The sequence below is a fragment of the Echinops telfairi genome, unplaced genomic scaffold (genome assembly GCF_000313985.2).
Source record: "Echinops telfairi isolate 266 unplaced genomic scaffold, ASM31398v2 ScPeMD7_7468;HRSCAF=8506_0, whole genome shotgun sequence".
Taxonomy (NCBI): Eukaryota; Metazoa; Chordata; class Mammalia; order Afrosoricida; family Tenrecidae; genus Echinops; species Echinops telfairi.
In genome coordinates, this window is record NW_022111369.1 from 32,599,391 (window position 1) to 32,615,760 (window position 16,370).

The 16,370-nt window shown below is 41.5% G+C and overlaps 1 protein-coding gene across 7 annotated transcripts in view; it reads left to right on the forward strand.

Annotated features, from left to right (window-relative positions):
• MAPK10 (mitogen-activated protein kinase 10) overlaps positions 1 to 10,867 on the forward strand; it is a 379,669-nt gene extending 368,802 nt beyond the window's left edge. For 6 of the 7 annotated variants that reach the window (XM_045284091.1, XM_004703248.2, XM_045284095.1 and 3 more), the window contains one exon: positions 7,925 to 10,867. In XM_045284091.1, coding sequence (XP_045140026.1) covers positions 7,925 to 8,067 — 143 coding nt within the window. In that variant the 3' untranslated portion in view covers positions 8,068 to 10,867. Of the gene's footprint in view, positions 1 to 7,919 lie in introns of all 7 variants that reach the window. The other variant, XM_004703251.2, reaches the window with a different exon arrangement.
• Positions 10,868 to 16,370: the final 5,503 nt, after the last annotated feature.

Genomic DNA, 16,370 nt, shown 5'->3' on the forward strand with positions numbered 1-16,370 from the left:
AATTGTTTCTCAGTGCCTCTGAAAAAGACAGAATTAAAGACATGAACATAGCTTCCACACAGTATGCAATTCAGTATGTTTTTGTGCCACTAGATGTTTATTTACCCTGTTAAGCAACTTGAAGGTAAATGAAGCCTGCATCAGTAGATGAGCTGTTTTTATTGGCATCTACTTAAGACAAAAATGTATGCCTTAAAATGGTTACTTAATCACCCATTTGGGAAAATACATATTTACGATTTTAAGAAATTTTTTCAGACTAATGTGCCAAAGATTAATTCTAAAATGTGCCACTTAGATTTTGTATGCGTAAAAGCTAAATTGTTTTTCAACCATTTTAACTTTGTGTAGCCTAAACTTTAGTTGGTTGGATTATCCAACTTTCAAGGCAAAATGCCTGTGAATTCAATATTTCACTTCGTGATTTCAGTACAAAAATAAACATGGTTTAATTTAAAGAAGTTATATAGGTGTGCTACATATTGTATGACATTGATGGACATTGTATGCATCTGTGTCATCCGTGTCTGTAGATGTAGTATGAGCAAAGAGTAGAGGATTGAAGGCAGTCATGTGCTTGGATGAGCTCTTCATGCTTCAAAGAGTTATTCGTGTACTCTCTGCCAGTACAAGGTCACTGACGTCAGGTCAATAGAATTATCCATAGAGGGAATGTTTTAACACGAGAAGTGGCAGACCACACAAATCAGAGCTGTTGCACTTCTTGGAGAGTCAGCTGTTACGTTTTTACTAGCACATCACTTCATGTGTGTGTTTATGTATGTGCAGTAAACTGCTATAAAGTAAAGGCAATGACTAAGAAAACTTTTGGAAATTCCTCTTTTCAGGCATTCTTCATTACACGAATCCTTTCTCACTAATGTCTGCCCATATTTTATTTTGTAAGTGTGAAGTAAGAAGTAAAGCAACATCATAACACAGGCACTTTTGATATTCATGTATGGCAACACTAAGAACCCGGAAGCAAGGGAGTGAGTTACTGCAGTTCACTTCTCGGTGACAAAGCGTTCCTAATAACAAAACCCATGTGATACTTTAAAAATGTAAATAGGAAGTTAAATGTGCATTTTCAAGAAAATATACATGTTTGAAATATATTGATGAACTCATATATCAGTTTCAAAAGAAATGTAAACTTCTGATCTATTTCTCCACAATTGTATCTCCTTGACTATCTTAATTTTTCATGCATAGCAATGTATTTTCATGGAGAACATAGCTGCCTGCTTTCTGAATTGATTTGGAAAGGCTTCCTATGGATAGACATGGTCTTCTAAAAGCCCTTGTGATAAAATGTTAACGCTAGAACACAGATAGTCACACCTCCCTGCCATTGAGTCCAGTCCAACTCGTAGAGCCCCTAATGACAACTCAGAACTTCCTCTGTGGGTTTCAGAGGCTATAAATCTCTAAGAGAGTAAAAGCCTCATCTTTTCAATGCAGGGCAGCTGCCGGTTTCCAACTGCTGACCTTTCCATTAGTAACCCAAGGTGTCAACCACTGCACCTCAAGGGCTCCTTAGAATACAAATTGGAGGTCATCTAAACCCAGAAATTCTCATGCTTTCATCACCTTTTTTCCACCTGAGAAATAAAACTCTCATAAATAACAATGATGCGATAAATTAAAGGTGCTTTCCGTCAGGACAGGCACACATTTTTCAAATCTCTAAATCAGAAGTAAAGCTTCCAGGTGCTTTTAATATTCATTCAACATCCAACCTCTCTAATTTAGTCCAGTAATTTTATTAATGCTATGATAGTTGGATCACCTTTCTCTGAGGTGGGTACAAATATATATATATTCCAGTCAGTTGACCAAGTAGCTGTCTCCTAAATTGGGGGGCATAAACGAATAGTGCTTCCAGTGCTTCAGCAGCGTGTTGAAACATTTCCATATGTGTGCTACAAATTCCGGGAGTCTTGATTTTTGGCGAATGCATTCAGTACTGCTTGAAACTCTTCCTTCAGCACTATTGGTTCTTGCTTAAAAGCTACTTCCTGAAATGGTAAAATGCCAAATAATTCTTTTTTGGAACAGCAACTGTGGATTGTTTCCATCTTTAGATGTTTCCTGCATCATTCAATATTTTGCCCATAGAAACTTTCAATAGTGCATGCCTGAATTTTTCTTGAGTTCTCCCAGTTAAGATGTACTGAACATGTTCTTCTCCTCTGGTTTTCTAACTCTAGGTCTTTGCACATTTCATTATAATAGTTTAATTTGCCTTCTTAAGCTGCCCTTTGAAATTTCCTATTCCGCTCCGGATTTCATTATTTCTCCTATTGGCCTTAGCTACTCTGAGATTCAGTCTCCAGTGACATCCACTATGATCTGATATTTATTTCCTGTCATGTTAATGGCCTTTGCTTTCTTCATGGGTGAAGTTCTTGATGTCCTTCAACTCCAGGTCATCCATTCTTCTGCCATGCATGTTCAGTCCGTCAAGTCTGTTCTTGAGATGTTCTCATGTGTTGGTTCTTGAGGGTGTTTCCGTTTGTGGACTTGTTTCAACCTGAACTTACGTATGAACTGACTGGTGTTCTGACACACAGGGAGCCCCTGCTCTGGTGTTAGCTGCTGCTATTAAGCTTCTCCATCGTCTCTTCCCACAAATGTAGTCCATTTCATTTCTGCGTATTCCATCCGGAGAAGTCCATGTGTGCAGCCACCTTATGTTGTCGATTAAAGGTATTTGCTATGAACAAGTCATCGATCTTGCAAAATTCCATCATGCGATTTCCAGCTTGGTTCCTTCCTCTTTGCTTTCAGCTTTTGCATTCCAATCACCAATAATTATCAATGCACCTTGATTGCATGTTGGCCAATTTCAGACTGAAGAAGTTGGTAGAATTCCCTCACTAGCTTTATTGGTTGATGTATAAATTTGAATAATAGTTGTCTTGGTTGCATTTCCTTGAATGGGATAGATATAATCCCATCACAGACAGCATTGTACCTCAAGATAGATCTTGAAATGTTCTTTTTGACAAGGAATGCCCCTTGCGTAATTTACAGTACAGTAAACTAAATGATTTTCTGAATCAGACTGGCCTTACGTCCATTTCATCACACTAATGCCTAGGATGTCAACCTTTATGTATTCCATTTCATTTTGCTTGACTTCCAATTTTCCTAGATTTGTACTCCTATACCATTAGTCAATTTTTATGGCTGTTTTGTCATTTTGAATTGTGCCCCATCAGCAAATGAAGGTCTGGATGGCTTTACTCCCACCGGCGTACTCCACTCGCACTGTTATAGTCACTTCTACATGGAGAAGGCAGCTCTTCCTCAGTCAGATTTGAGTTCCCTTTGACTGGAAGGTCTCACCCTGTGGCCCTGTCTGACAGTGCTCTGCCTTTAGTGATTAGGCCGTCAGTATGATATTTTGATGTTATCCATCAGGTTTTCAGAGACTAATCCTTAGATGAAAGTAGACAGCCTATTCCTTTGTCATAGTCTGTTTTTAGTCTGGAATCTCTGCTGAAACCTGTTTACTTTGGTTGACCCTACTGGTAATTTTAATACCAGTGATGGAGCTTCCAGCATCACAGCAACACACAGGCCACCACAGTATAATCAACTAGCAGACAATTTGCTCATAGAGACTCAGTGTGCAACAGAATGAAACACAGCCCAGTCCTGTGCTGACCTCACCATCAGTTTTATGTTGGAGCCCACTCTAACTGCCATGGTGACAATCCATCTCCTTGATGGTCCTCCTTGTGTCCACTGCCCTTCAACTGTACTAACCATGATATCCCTTTCCAGGGACTGCTCTCTCCTGTTAAACACAGAGTAAACCTATGATAGAAGAATCGACTTCTAGGTACTTAATTGCCTGAAATGAAAACCTATTGCATTAAGTTTTGTGTATGAATATTTATAGCAGCCTTATTAATCATAACCAAAAAGGAAAAACAGCTCAAATGTTCATCAGATAACACATAGATAAAATTTGATATATGCATACAATATTCCATTTATAGCTAAATGGAATCATATTTAGCTATAAAAATTAGTGAAGTGCTAATGCAGGACACACCATGGATGACTCTTGTAAACAAGCTGCATGAATGGAGCCAGTCACAACGTGTTACACATTCCACAATTCCATTGATATGACATGCCCCCATAGGCAAACCAATAAAGACAGATAGTAGATTAATTGTGGTCTAGACCTGGAGGCAAAAAGACATGTGAAGTACAAGGTCCTTTTTGCGGTGATGAAATTTTATAAAATCGATTGTTTGGATGGTTGCCCAAATCCGCGTGTACACACAAAGATCACCAACGTGCATTTATGTCCAACTTAAATGGTTGAATTACATATGTGAGTAATTCTCAATGATGCGCTTTAAAAAGATACATGGCCACCACCTCATATCTCCAGTCAAACTGAAATCTATACCGTAGCACAATGATTTGAAAGCCATCCATAGGGTAGGGATATATCTTCTGAGACCAATGGACAGGAAGAGAAAAGCAATCTCACTCTGTCAAGATCATGACTGATGGAACCTTTATTAGAGTCTTGTGTCCAATTTTAATCTCCATCGTTTCATAAGTATAGAGAAAAATCGAAGCGGGTTCAGAAAAGTCCATCATAGGATGATAAATTATTAGACACTAAAATTTCTGAGGGACTATGACAGGCATTGGTATCATTTATTTCAAAATTAGGGATAAAAGCGAGGAAGAAGTGAGAATCATGGGCTGTCACCTGGTGTATGAAACCTTTTCACCACAGGAAACTAATCAGCTCATCATCATATAGATAAGGGATATAATTAAGTAAAGCTGGAGGAAATCAAAGCCACACGATTTTATTTTAGACACTATTCTCATAATTATTTACAGGAGGACCTTAATGAGAAAGCCTAGAGTATTTTAAAGATAAGCAATGTCTTAGTTATCCAGTGCTACTCTGACAGAAATAGCACATGTTGATGACCTTCCGGAGCAGAATCTTAGTTTGTCACCGAAGTCTGAATTCAGAATATTGGCTGAAGGGAAGGCTGTCTCTCAGTTGGCTCTGAGGGAAGATCCTCTTCTCCTTTCCATATTGGTTAGCCCAGCATGTGTTGTAGACATCCTCCTGACTTGACATCTTTCTCAAGTACCTCAGCTCTGCTTCTTCCTTAGATACCCAGGGTTGTTATAAGTCAGACTGTTAGAACAGAGATGTACCTCCTCACCGGCTAGAGAGCTGGAAGTCTGACTGCAGAGCACAGCCCTAGGGGAGGCCTTCTCTCTCTGGCTTCTCTGGGGAAAAGGGCCTTGCTTCTTCTGAGCTCTGCTTTTGGGCAATCTTCACATGGCTTATCATGTCTTTGCCCACCTCTGTTCTGCATGAAGGAGCATTGGGCTGCTAACCTCAAGGTCAACAGTTCAAAGCAAGCAGCTGCTCCAAAGGGGACCAACAAGGCTATCTGCTCCTCTAAACCCTTATAGTCCATATAAGGGTGACTCTGAGCCCAAATCAACCGCATGGCAGTGGGTTTGGTTTGACTTAGACATTAATTCAAGACTTACTTGCCACTGATCCTGCCTCGCAAATTTAACACAGACAGCCGACTCTCCAATGGGATTATCACTGCAGGCATAGAAATTGGGATTTACAACACCTGTCATGTTGTGAAGGAACATAATTCAATCACAACAGGGAGGTATTGATGTTTGGTAGTTTAAGAGACATGAAACAGCACATAAACTTTTCTGTATAAGAGAATATCAGTACGGAAAAGCTACATATAAAATGATCATAACTATGTAATCGTCTCGGCGAAATAAGATAAAAGAAATCTACCAAATACTTTGCAGCGCTTCATTCACTTCTAGCTGACGTTTAGTACCTAGGACTTTCCTTTTTCTTGATGTTGTTGTAGTATTTTTTTCTCATTCCCCATAGTTTCCATAAATATTTGTACAACAAATACAATCTTAAATACATAGACCCCAAACTAAACCGAACTCACTGCCTGCCATAATTCCCATTACAAAAGTAGACTGCTACCTCTTTCTCGGACACAGAAGAGCTGGCGGGTTCAAACTGCTAGCCTTTTGGTTAGCAGCCAAGCACTTTAAACACTGAGCTACCATGGCCCCTAATATACATGCACATACAAGACGTATATAAGCTATCTTCGTTTAAGTGTCAGACTTATCTCTTGATGCCATTATGTTTCATCACATTTTCCTCACAGGTGAGATATGTCTGTCTGCTGTAAATATTTCCAGCCTCAGGAACCCACAGAGAGAGTTCTACACTGTCCATAGGGTGGCCCTGTGTCAGAATGGACTCCACGACAAGAAGTGTGACAGGGAGGGGCCCAAAGATTGTGTTAATCCCCCTACTTCCTAAGATTCTCCCTTCCTCCACCCCCAACCCTCCACCGCCACCCTGCCCTCTGGAGGAGGACATCATGCTTGTTAAAGTACAGGGGCAGCAGGCAAGAGGAGGGCTATTCAGACAGGGCTTGACCCCGTGGCTGCAGCAATGGGCTCAGGCACAGGAACAAGTGTGAGCATGGCCCAGGACCACGCAGTGTTTTGTTCTATGCTCCTAAAAACAGCAAGAAAGGATCATAATCTTTTAAACGATTTTGATTTTTTTTTTTTTACCACATGTATCCTGTGTACTGTATTTGCCGAAGGAAAATACAATTTAAGGAGAATTTCTCATCTTTTATTCAATCAGGTGATTATGTTACAAAATATTTTAACAGTGCCCTCTTTAAAAAAAAAAGCATGCGTTTTACTAGCCAGATTGCTTATGGGTAAAGCCGTATAAAGAGAAAAAGGAAATTGACCCTATTCAGAGTGCTGCGGGTTAATGATATTTTATCACGCTGTGGCTCTGCTTTTCCTGTGTCGCAATCTAATTCATTCTACTCAGCAAGCATGGGATGAGTGACTAACCTAAGCAAGTTCTTTCTAAAAGTCCCCAAATCTTCATATTCCTGCATAACAGATATATATATATATATAATTATTTCCCCCTCAAGTCAATCTAAGTTAATTATTCAGAGTTCTCAGTAATGGAAACCTAAGGAAGTAACTCAGCTGAAAAGTAGACAACACATCAAAACCAGAGCTCTGGCTTCTCCTCGTACCTAACTCCTCGATAGACGGCAACTTTCTTCACCAGTGCGCCTTGGTTTTCAACCTGAATTTTGGGTTTCACTTCACGTATCAATTATACAGTTATATTCACTTAGCACACCACCCTTTGTACAGGAGTGGGGAAGTAGTAACTGAGATTTCTGCATTTCACCTCCACCCAGGTAGCTGGCATAAGATCCTTGCATGTGTTGGATTTCGATGTGCCCTGCATTATTCCAATAATCCAGGTACAGAATCCTCATCTGCCTTTTCTAGGAACAGTTGTCACGGATTGGGCGCGAACTCACGGTGCCACCTTTGTGTGTCAGAATAGACCCGTGCCTCCATAGGATTTTCTTCCAAGGGACCTCTGTGTAACTGTGGGCCTTCGGTTTGCAGCCAAGTCCCAGGGACCCCACACACTAAGTTCCCTTTCCCAGAGACTAGTGGCGTTGATGCCCCACCACCTCAAGGCAATCGCGTCACCATACTGGAAACGAGGGGATGATAAGCAGCATTTGCAGAAGCATTGCAGGGGATTGCTTACCGAGAGCAAACTTTGATAACCGCTGCTCTAGACTGGGAACCAGAGACTTGTGACCAGAGACACGCGATTGTGTTTTGATTGACATCTCTAATAGAGTGTCTACGATGCAGCAGTTGTTCCTGGCTGGTTTGTTTACTGAATGAAAGGCCAGGCATTCCTCTTTATATTGGTCCATCCTGCCCCTTGAGTGATATGAAGTTGGCGGGATATGAAGATTTAGTCATGTTGGTCTTCATTTTCTTAGCACAGGTGCAGCAGTGAACAGCAGTGAGAGCCTCCCTCCATCCTCGTCCGTCAACGACATCTCCTCCATGTCCACCGACCAGACCCTGGCCTCCGACACTGACAGCAGCTTGGAAGCCTCGGCAGGCCCCCTGGGTTGTTGCAGGTGACTAGCCGCCTGCCTGCGAAACCCAGCGTTCTTCAGGAGATGATGCGATGGGATACACACACATGTAGACACACACGCACACACCCAGATGTTGACACACGATGACAAGAAAATGGCAAGGCAGAGAATCCACGTCTAGAATCAAAACCAATCTTTCAGCCTGCTTCCTCTACCAGAGTTCCGTACCGCAGCTAAGCGCACATGTAAATGTAACTTCTAGTGGCTCTTGCTTTGGGCTTTTCCCAACGATGCTTACCACGGAAAGTGAATCAAACCCAATGAGAAAAGCCTTTCTCACAAGTTGTAAATTTGATGGCTGAAAAACCAGCAACCTGTACCTGCCCTTCCAAATGGCATGACAAGGGTGCAGTGGCCCCATCCAGCATGTGTGTTACTCTATCTTGCATCTACCTGCTCCTTTGGGCCTAATGGGATGGATAGAGGTACAGATCTGCATGTGTCTGTATTCAGACAGCACTACTTCCTTAGAGATGCTCCTGTCAGTGTCCTCGGGGCTGTACCAAGACATCCTGCACTGGGGTACCACACGGTCCATTTCATGAGATCTATTACTCTGACATAAACCCATCTGTAATCTAGTGCCAGTATATAAGCTGTTTAGTTTGTTAATCAATTAAGCTGTATGTCTTATAAGAAAACATGTAAAGGGGGAACCTATGGGGGGAGTGAGCTCTCTCGGACCCTTGAAGATGTAGCTTCCAAATTTGAACTGATTAAATGGCACCTGTATACCAATTTGTAGAAAGAACATATGTGATGCTTCTGGACAGTGGGCGGGGGGAGGGGAGAATGGTCGTTTTCAGGCATGAAAGGATCTGACTGTCGAAGGAAGGTGTGACGAAAGCTGACGCTCTTTGCTCTGACCATGAACACATAGAAGAAACTAGATGGTAGGGTTGCCCGGTGGACTGAGATCTGAAAGAGATTATTGCCCAGGTAGTAGAAGACACCGACATCCGTGTTTTAGAGTAGACATCATTTGTTATTTCCAAATTATGAGTCACTGGAGAGGGTGGCAGGTGGTGGCGCATGGTCATTGTGTATGTTGGTGGCTATCAGGATCCCTCCCTGGACCAGAGCCGAACTGCCTCCTTGCGATTTCCCCCATAGCCAATGAAGCTAGCTAGGTGACTTTTGGATTGTGGGTTGTGTTTTCCACCAGTGTGTTGTTTTCCATGGCTCTACCCTATCTAGATTAACTGTTGGGAAGAGAAACTATTTTCCTCTTTGTAAAGAAAAAAAAGAATGAAAGAATGAAAATAACCCCCCAGAAAGCACAGAGTGATCCTCAGTTCAGGACGACTCCACAGACATGATTACCCTCAGTGAGTTCCCTGTCTCCTTATATGGCTGATGTTTCCTATGGGTTTTCTTCCTTACCTTTGGCCCATCTGACAAGAGCCAATAAACTGAGTTTTGCCATAGCAGTCAAGGTGACCGCAATAACTCTGCCAACAGGTTACTGCTACTAAAGAGCTTTAGCAATATGAGTTTGTCTTAAAAGCCATGAAGCATTAGTGTCCATGTTTAGCAAAAGCACCTGAATTTATCTCAGATTAAATGAAAGTGCTTTCCTGAGCATTTAGCGGAGGTACTGTGGAACATCTCGGGGGCTATGCGAGGCAATACCAGGGTGACTTCACAGCAATAAGCGGTACCAGCTACAGGCTTCCCTTCTTACTCACCGTGGTGACGTATCCATCACCGTTATTTGCACTCTAACCATGTCGGTGCTCACCGATGCGGTGATATTTCACTTGAAGGAGAAAACTGCATGCAATGGATGACTGATGAGTGTGACATGACTGACAAGTGGAATCCCGACCAAAAAATAAAACAAAATAGAGCAATCAAGAGTGCTCTGAAAACTGCCTTAAATGCCGCAGGGAAGCTTTCTCCTTTCAAGCAATAGAGTCAATCGGGTACCACAACCACTCCCACCATCACATGTGAATATATTGCCACATTTGGGATGGGCTTCATTAATAAGGACAGAAAACTTTGGATTGTGCAGCTTGTCCCCTGTAATTAAAGTGGTCCAATTTCATTCTCTTGCTACCAACTTTTCTTAGTCCCGATTGATTTCCTCACTGCCCCATTGCTCACTGTTCTGTTGCAGCCTCTGCTTCATTGGACTTTGTACTTTTTGAAAAAACCTTCGCCATGTCACTTAGCGTTTCCTTCTACTCCTTTTGTGACACTCTTCTCTTGCTAGACCAGTGGCCTCTCTACCACCTTCCTCACCGACCCCCACATGGGATTCAGTGGGAGAGTAGGCAGCTGTTGTAAAGACATGGAATCACAGAGGGAATCCCGTCAGCCTCTGGATGACATCAGAGGACAGAAGGCGCTCCCCAGCTAGCATCTGAGACGTGCCTGGCAGTTAGATGATCTCTCGTGTCTGTCAAAACGGTGGTTTCTTTCCCTCACAGCGAGGCAGGCAAGAACTAGACACCCTCCTTGGGATTGTTACCTTCCCTAAGTGGTGGTAGCCTTTTCTGCCCTGTTGCATGGTTCTTGGGAGGTGGTTACTTTTAGCCAGATGTCTCTTATGGATGGGGGAAAAATCACTCAGGATAAAGTGTTGATTAGAAATAGATGTAAGGGGTTGACTTCTTGACTGCTTGTAAGATTCATTGTATTTGGTTATCCATGCAAGACAGCTGATAGGGTGACAAAGAGAATCACCACTTCAAAAGCCTGTTAGTCCTTCATGATCTTATGTACATGTGGATATAATATCTGCTGGAGATGATTGTTAATAAAGAATTAAGAGATTATATGATGTTCTACCCCGAATCTCCTTTTCTGAAGAAAACAATGGTTTTCGATGTGATCACCTCTCACTTCCTGAGGATTCTTACCTTTGAAGCCTCCTGGACAACATCCCTAGGAAAAGTGAAGGTTGTGCCCATGGTTGAGGTTCATTTTGGAATGTAAACTTGGCAGATTTAGGATTTTCATTCGCTCCTTTAGGGGGTATTCGTTTAGCAGTGTCCTTTAGTGAGCTCGTTTGTAGTACTCTGATTTTGTAAGAGGGATTGCTGTGTGATGGTGTGCAGGAGAAATGGATTTGTTTTGTGAGTCTGGCAAACCACGGCCACTTAATTATGTCTTTGCTCTTCGTGGGCATTCTGTGGGAGCAGGGCATGCACTTTTAAGGAGGTATCATTAGCTCTTCCTCACGGGAGATAGCCATCTGTGCCAGGCACCATAATAGATCACGAAATATGAGGGGATAGTTCAAGGAGGTCCTAGTGGGGAGAAATAAGGAGTCCCGGAAACTACCTTTTCTTGTAGATTAAAATTTCTTCTAATGAAAATGCAAACAAATAATCTTGCATCTTCAAGAATCTGATGACTGAGCTTGGTAGATATGTCCTTGACAATTGATCCAAGGCCTGACCAATACCTACCAGTTGGAGTAACTTATTTTTTAAGGGGCTGGAAAATTTTATGTAGTCTTATCATTATGAGGAAAAAAATATATCTGATAGCATCTGATTGGCAAATAAGAAAGTGGGCCTTGGCAAATGGAGTAAGTGGGGTGGGCATAAATACATCAATGCTTTTATGGTCTGTCTGAGGAAAATGCAAACCAACAACAAAAGCCAACAAGCACATTGGACTTACAACATCGAAATATCCATTGCGAAATCTAGCTCATCTAAAATCCATTTCGATTTCATTCTCTTCAAATACAACACATTAAGGCTTAAAAGCATTACATTTTATAAAGAATGTTGCCAACTGGCTTTGCGGAAAAATATACCTTCTAGAACGCAGAGAGAGGTAGACAGTCTCTGGAGGAAGAATTGATCTTGGCCACACTGGGTCTGAGGACGAAATCCATTTCCCACTCAACATCTTCCACACACATCATAGTCGCGAGTCCATCGGTTTTCACAGATATCATTCAGCCAAGCAGGGAAACTCTTTTCTGTGACAAAAGAAAAACAATAGAAAGAACTACAGTGTAAATAGTTATATTCATTATTTTGCTGGTGATTCAAATATAAAATTTCTTTATTTCTTTGGGCACATAGACAGTCCTTTAGCTGTCTGAAAATGGTTCATCTTGACCTTTTTCCTTGGTCAGTCAAGCTGACGTGAAAGGCCTCTGTTTCTTTATGGATTCCTGTATATCTAACTTTTGACTATGTGGGACCAATGGCCAGTATATTCTAATGGTAACAAAGTCTCCCAATCCTTCACTATCATTTAAATTGTTTACCTTGCCATGTTTATCTTGTAATGAGACCTAATTTGTCCCTGCCTGTAATTCTGCATGATTGGACTCCAAAGACTCTTACTAATGATAAGAATTGTCACGTGTCAGTATTTATCAAATGGATTTAAAGCACACATACACACACACACACACATGTGCGCACGTACACACGCCTCACCTTAACAGCCCTGGAGCAAGCCTAGAAGGCGAGAGCATGTGTACCCAGTTTCTTGACAAGGTTTTAGTGGTGACAACTAGTGAAAGCCAGTCAGTCTGATGGATAAAATGCGCTATCAGTAATGTTTGTTTAGGACTCAGAATAATGGAAATCACTTCTTGGTGGTTTCTCACTCTCTACTTTATTTCATGGTTTCCCACTTTATATTCAAAATGTCGGTGGAAGAAGAGGGCAACTGGGTGGGGGGACTTTGACTTCTTTTGACTCTTTGTAAGTCAATGCTGAGTCAATATATTGTGGTTTCTGTTTCTTATGAATTATTAAACACCGGAGGAAATCTGCTTCCCTTAACATAAAGCGAATCCAAACCCAGTCTTCGTTGGAGTTTGCCTGTTTACAATGGGTATTGTGTGGCTAGTTGTCTTGGGTTTTATGTCAGAGGTATCTCACACTAAGCCATTTGAATGCCTGGTGGGACACACACACACACACACACACACACACACACACCCTGAAGTAGGGTCTGATTACCCTGGGGAATACATAAGAAAGGAAGACAGCCTGCTTTCTCCCGATGGGCAACGCTAGTATAAAATGCTGTGACCACGTAGCGTGCTGTGATTTCCGTGGAGACTGCTTTCTTCTGAAGGTGCTCTTCCTTTCTGTCCTCGGATGCTAAGTATACACTTGCAATCCAATACGTTTCCCTTAAGCTATAAAATAAATGAAGAAAAACATGCTACAATCTCTGGGCACAGGCATATGATCAGAATTTTAATGAATTTGACTTATTGTCAAACCTAATCAACTACAGCAACACCTCCCAAAACTCACCTGCCATCGGGCTGATTCAGACTCAGAGAGACTGTATGCAGGATTCGCAAGTCTATGAATCTTTACTGGAGGAGAAAAGCTCATCTTTCTCCAGCTTCCTGGCAGAGAGAGAAAACATTTTAGTCCTGCCTTGTTGTTGTTTTGGTTCACATGATAGGCAACCAAGTATTTAGACTCCTGGTGAAAATACAATATGATTTTTTTTTAACTTTAAGAAGCCACTGAACTTATTATGTTCACTTAGCCAACATAATAATAAGTGAGGAGTGAGAAGGAGTGGTCCTTGTACTTTTGTACATACAGGTCTTCCAAATCAAAAGACCCAGCTCTTAGAAATTGTAGAGGAGAAAGTATACCTATTATTTCAAGTTAACATGATGTATGCTTTAATCAGGTTAGAAATTAGAAATCTAAGCCGTTCCTTATCTCAGGCACAACTTTGCTTCTAATTTGAAACATGGATCTTACTCTCTTGAAAAATAACTTAAAAATGGACAATCCTAGGGAACTGAAAATACTCAAAATCTTGTGAAGGGACTTCTCACAGAGACAACATGCACGGAGGAGATGGTGATGCCTAGGAGGCGTCATGAAAGTTAACCAAGTGTTGGGGCAATTTGACCATGTCCACTGTGAGGACATGAAGGGGGTCTTGGAAAAGACCTTTCTTGCATCGTCAACCTTTTTTTCCTTCAACCAATTTAGAAGGATGATTCCTCAATCAATGACTACAGTGAGTCCTCCCAGAGATTTTATTTATTGCCAAACAATCAGGGTTATGTTTGGTGTTTCTCGTGTTCCTTTCCTTCCCTGGTTTTCCGACCATGTCCTATTGCTTGGTGTCTGAGCTCACTCCATGCAGGAAGTCACCTTTGTCAGTTCCAGACTGATGTCCACCTGCTTGTCCTTTAGAACCCTGGTGACTTAGTGGTTACACGTGGGCTGAGAGCCACGAGGTAAGCAGCTGGAAACCACTAACTGGGCTTTCTGTGTCCCGAAACAATTCCAGCCTTGGAAGCTCACAAGGGCAGTTCTACCCTGCCCTCCCAGGGTCGCCATGAATGAATCAGAATCAACGTGAAGGCAGGGAGTTTGGTTTTCGGAGTTTAATCCTTTAGAGCAAGGCGCCCTGGTGACAAAGTGGTTTGGGCTTCTAACCACAAAGGTCAGTAATTCAGATCCACCAGCTGTTCTGTGGGAGAAAGATGAGACTTTGTTCTCATAAAAGGTTCCAGCCTGAGAAACCACAGGGCCAAGTTTTACTTTGCCCTCTAATGTTGCTTTGAGTCAACCACAGAGTTTGAGTGAGTATATCATTTAGAGCAGTGTGTTCTGCATAACTCAAAATACGCTGCAGATTCTCCAATATATTTCTCATACTCATGAGCTAGGATGTCACATACACCAATCACAGTCCCATACTTCGATGAAATTTCTAATCCTCCCTATAGAAAATAAGGAGTCCCGGGGGCTGGGAGGGTAAAGGTTGGGTTCCTAACCACCAGGACACCAGGACACCAACTGTTCCCTGGGAGAAAGAGTCAGTGGTCTTCCCCTCTAGAGATTTACAGCCATGCTAACTATGCAGAGTGTCACTGAATGGCGATGGGTTTGAGTCTCTAAAAATGCTCTGTGCTTGAAAGATACGCTTACCCTGGTATGAAACTCAAGCATAAATAATTCTAAAGTGTAATTCACAGAATTAAAATATGACGGCTTTGCTTCCTCATCGCTCAGCTTCTGATCTCATTACAATCTTCAATTTTACCTGATAGCTCAAATGTTTGCACCCCCAAAGCAGGTGCAAAATGCTGTTTAGCATCATACTCTTGAGTACCTGTCTAGAGTAGAGTCTCATTCATAAATTGCCTTCCAATGTCACTTATTTATAATTCAGTGTTGAAAACATATCTATAATTATGTGCAAAAATGAAATTTAAAGCACAAGTCATATTTTACATGGACTAGGGGTACTGTTGCTGTTAACACATTCTTTTTTTTTTTTTAAGGGAAAGGTCTTACAAAGTAATTACTTCTTCTTTAATGTGAATATTTTGCAAATATGAATTTGTGCTAATGAACCACAAAGAAAAAATTGTCTGAACTTCTGAGCTACATCCCTAAGCAGTTCATTCATTCACTGACAAAACTCTTATCAAACACCCACAGGTTCTAGAAAAGAGACAAATATGGCAGGACCATTATCCTCAACATTTATGCTAAGTAAATATTTTAGGAGAAAATAAGTGATTAAAGCAAAACACCCTTATCTTATTTATTTATTTTCTTTCAAAATAGCAATGATAATATTACAAAAACCAAAACCTCTTCCATTTCTATGATGCCCTTCATGTCATGAAACAAGACATTTACCTTTTACAGTGTTTTCATTTTGTCTAATTGTATGTACACGTATTGAATCAGCAGAGAGAGCAGGTTTTGCATATTTTCATTACATGATAAGAAGTATAATCATTTTTATAATTTATATGCTTTTAAAAGCACAGCTGTTTCCTTTTTTGGCATTATACAGGTTTGCTTGGTTACATGTTTCATCTGAAACTATTAGGGCTTTTATTTCTCATATCACAATCTCCAGGTCAGTAAAGGACATCCAAACTGCTACAGGACTCTCTCATTAGGAATACTCCAGATCAAGTGGTCCTCTGAAATGTGTTCCAGGTGTTGAGTGATGGCTGGGGCCCTAAACTAGCTAACGATAGAATTACGTCATTTGTTTTTCCATGTGAAGAGCTCTCACCTGGGTGGAGAAAGGGAGGCCCTCACCGAGATGGACTGACACAGTGGCCACACCAAGGGCCACAGCAGGTGTAGGAACGAGTGTGATGGCACTAGAGCGAGACCGAGCAGTGTTTCCTTCTGTCGTGCAGATAGCCCCTCAGCAGATAGCTGAGCTGATAGCCCCTAACAACAACTTACAGTCAGACCTGAACATTCATACATTGGTTTGTTACTACATATGGACTGAGCACGTCAAAATGTCAAGCACTGGTGGTGTAATGGTAACGCACTGTGCTGC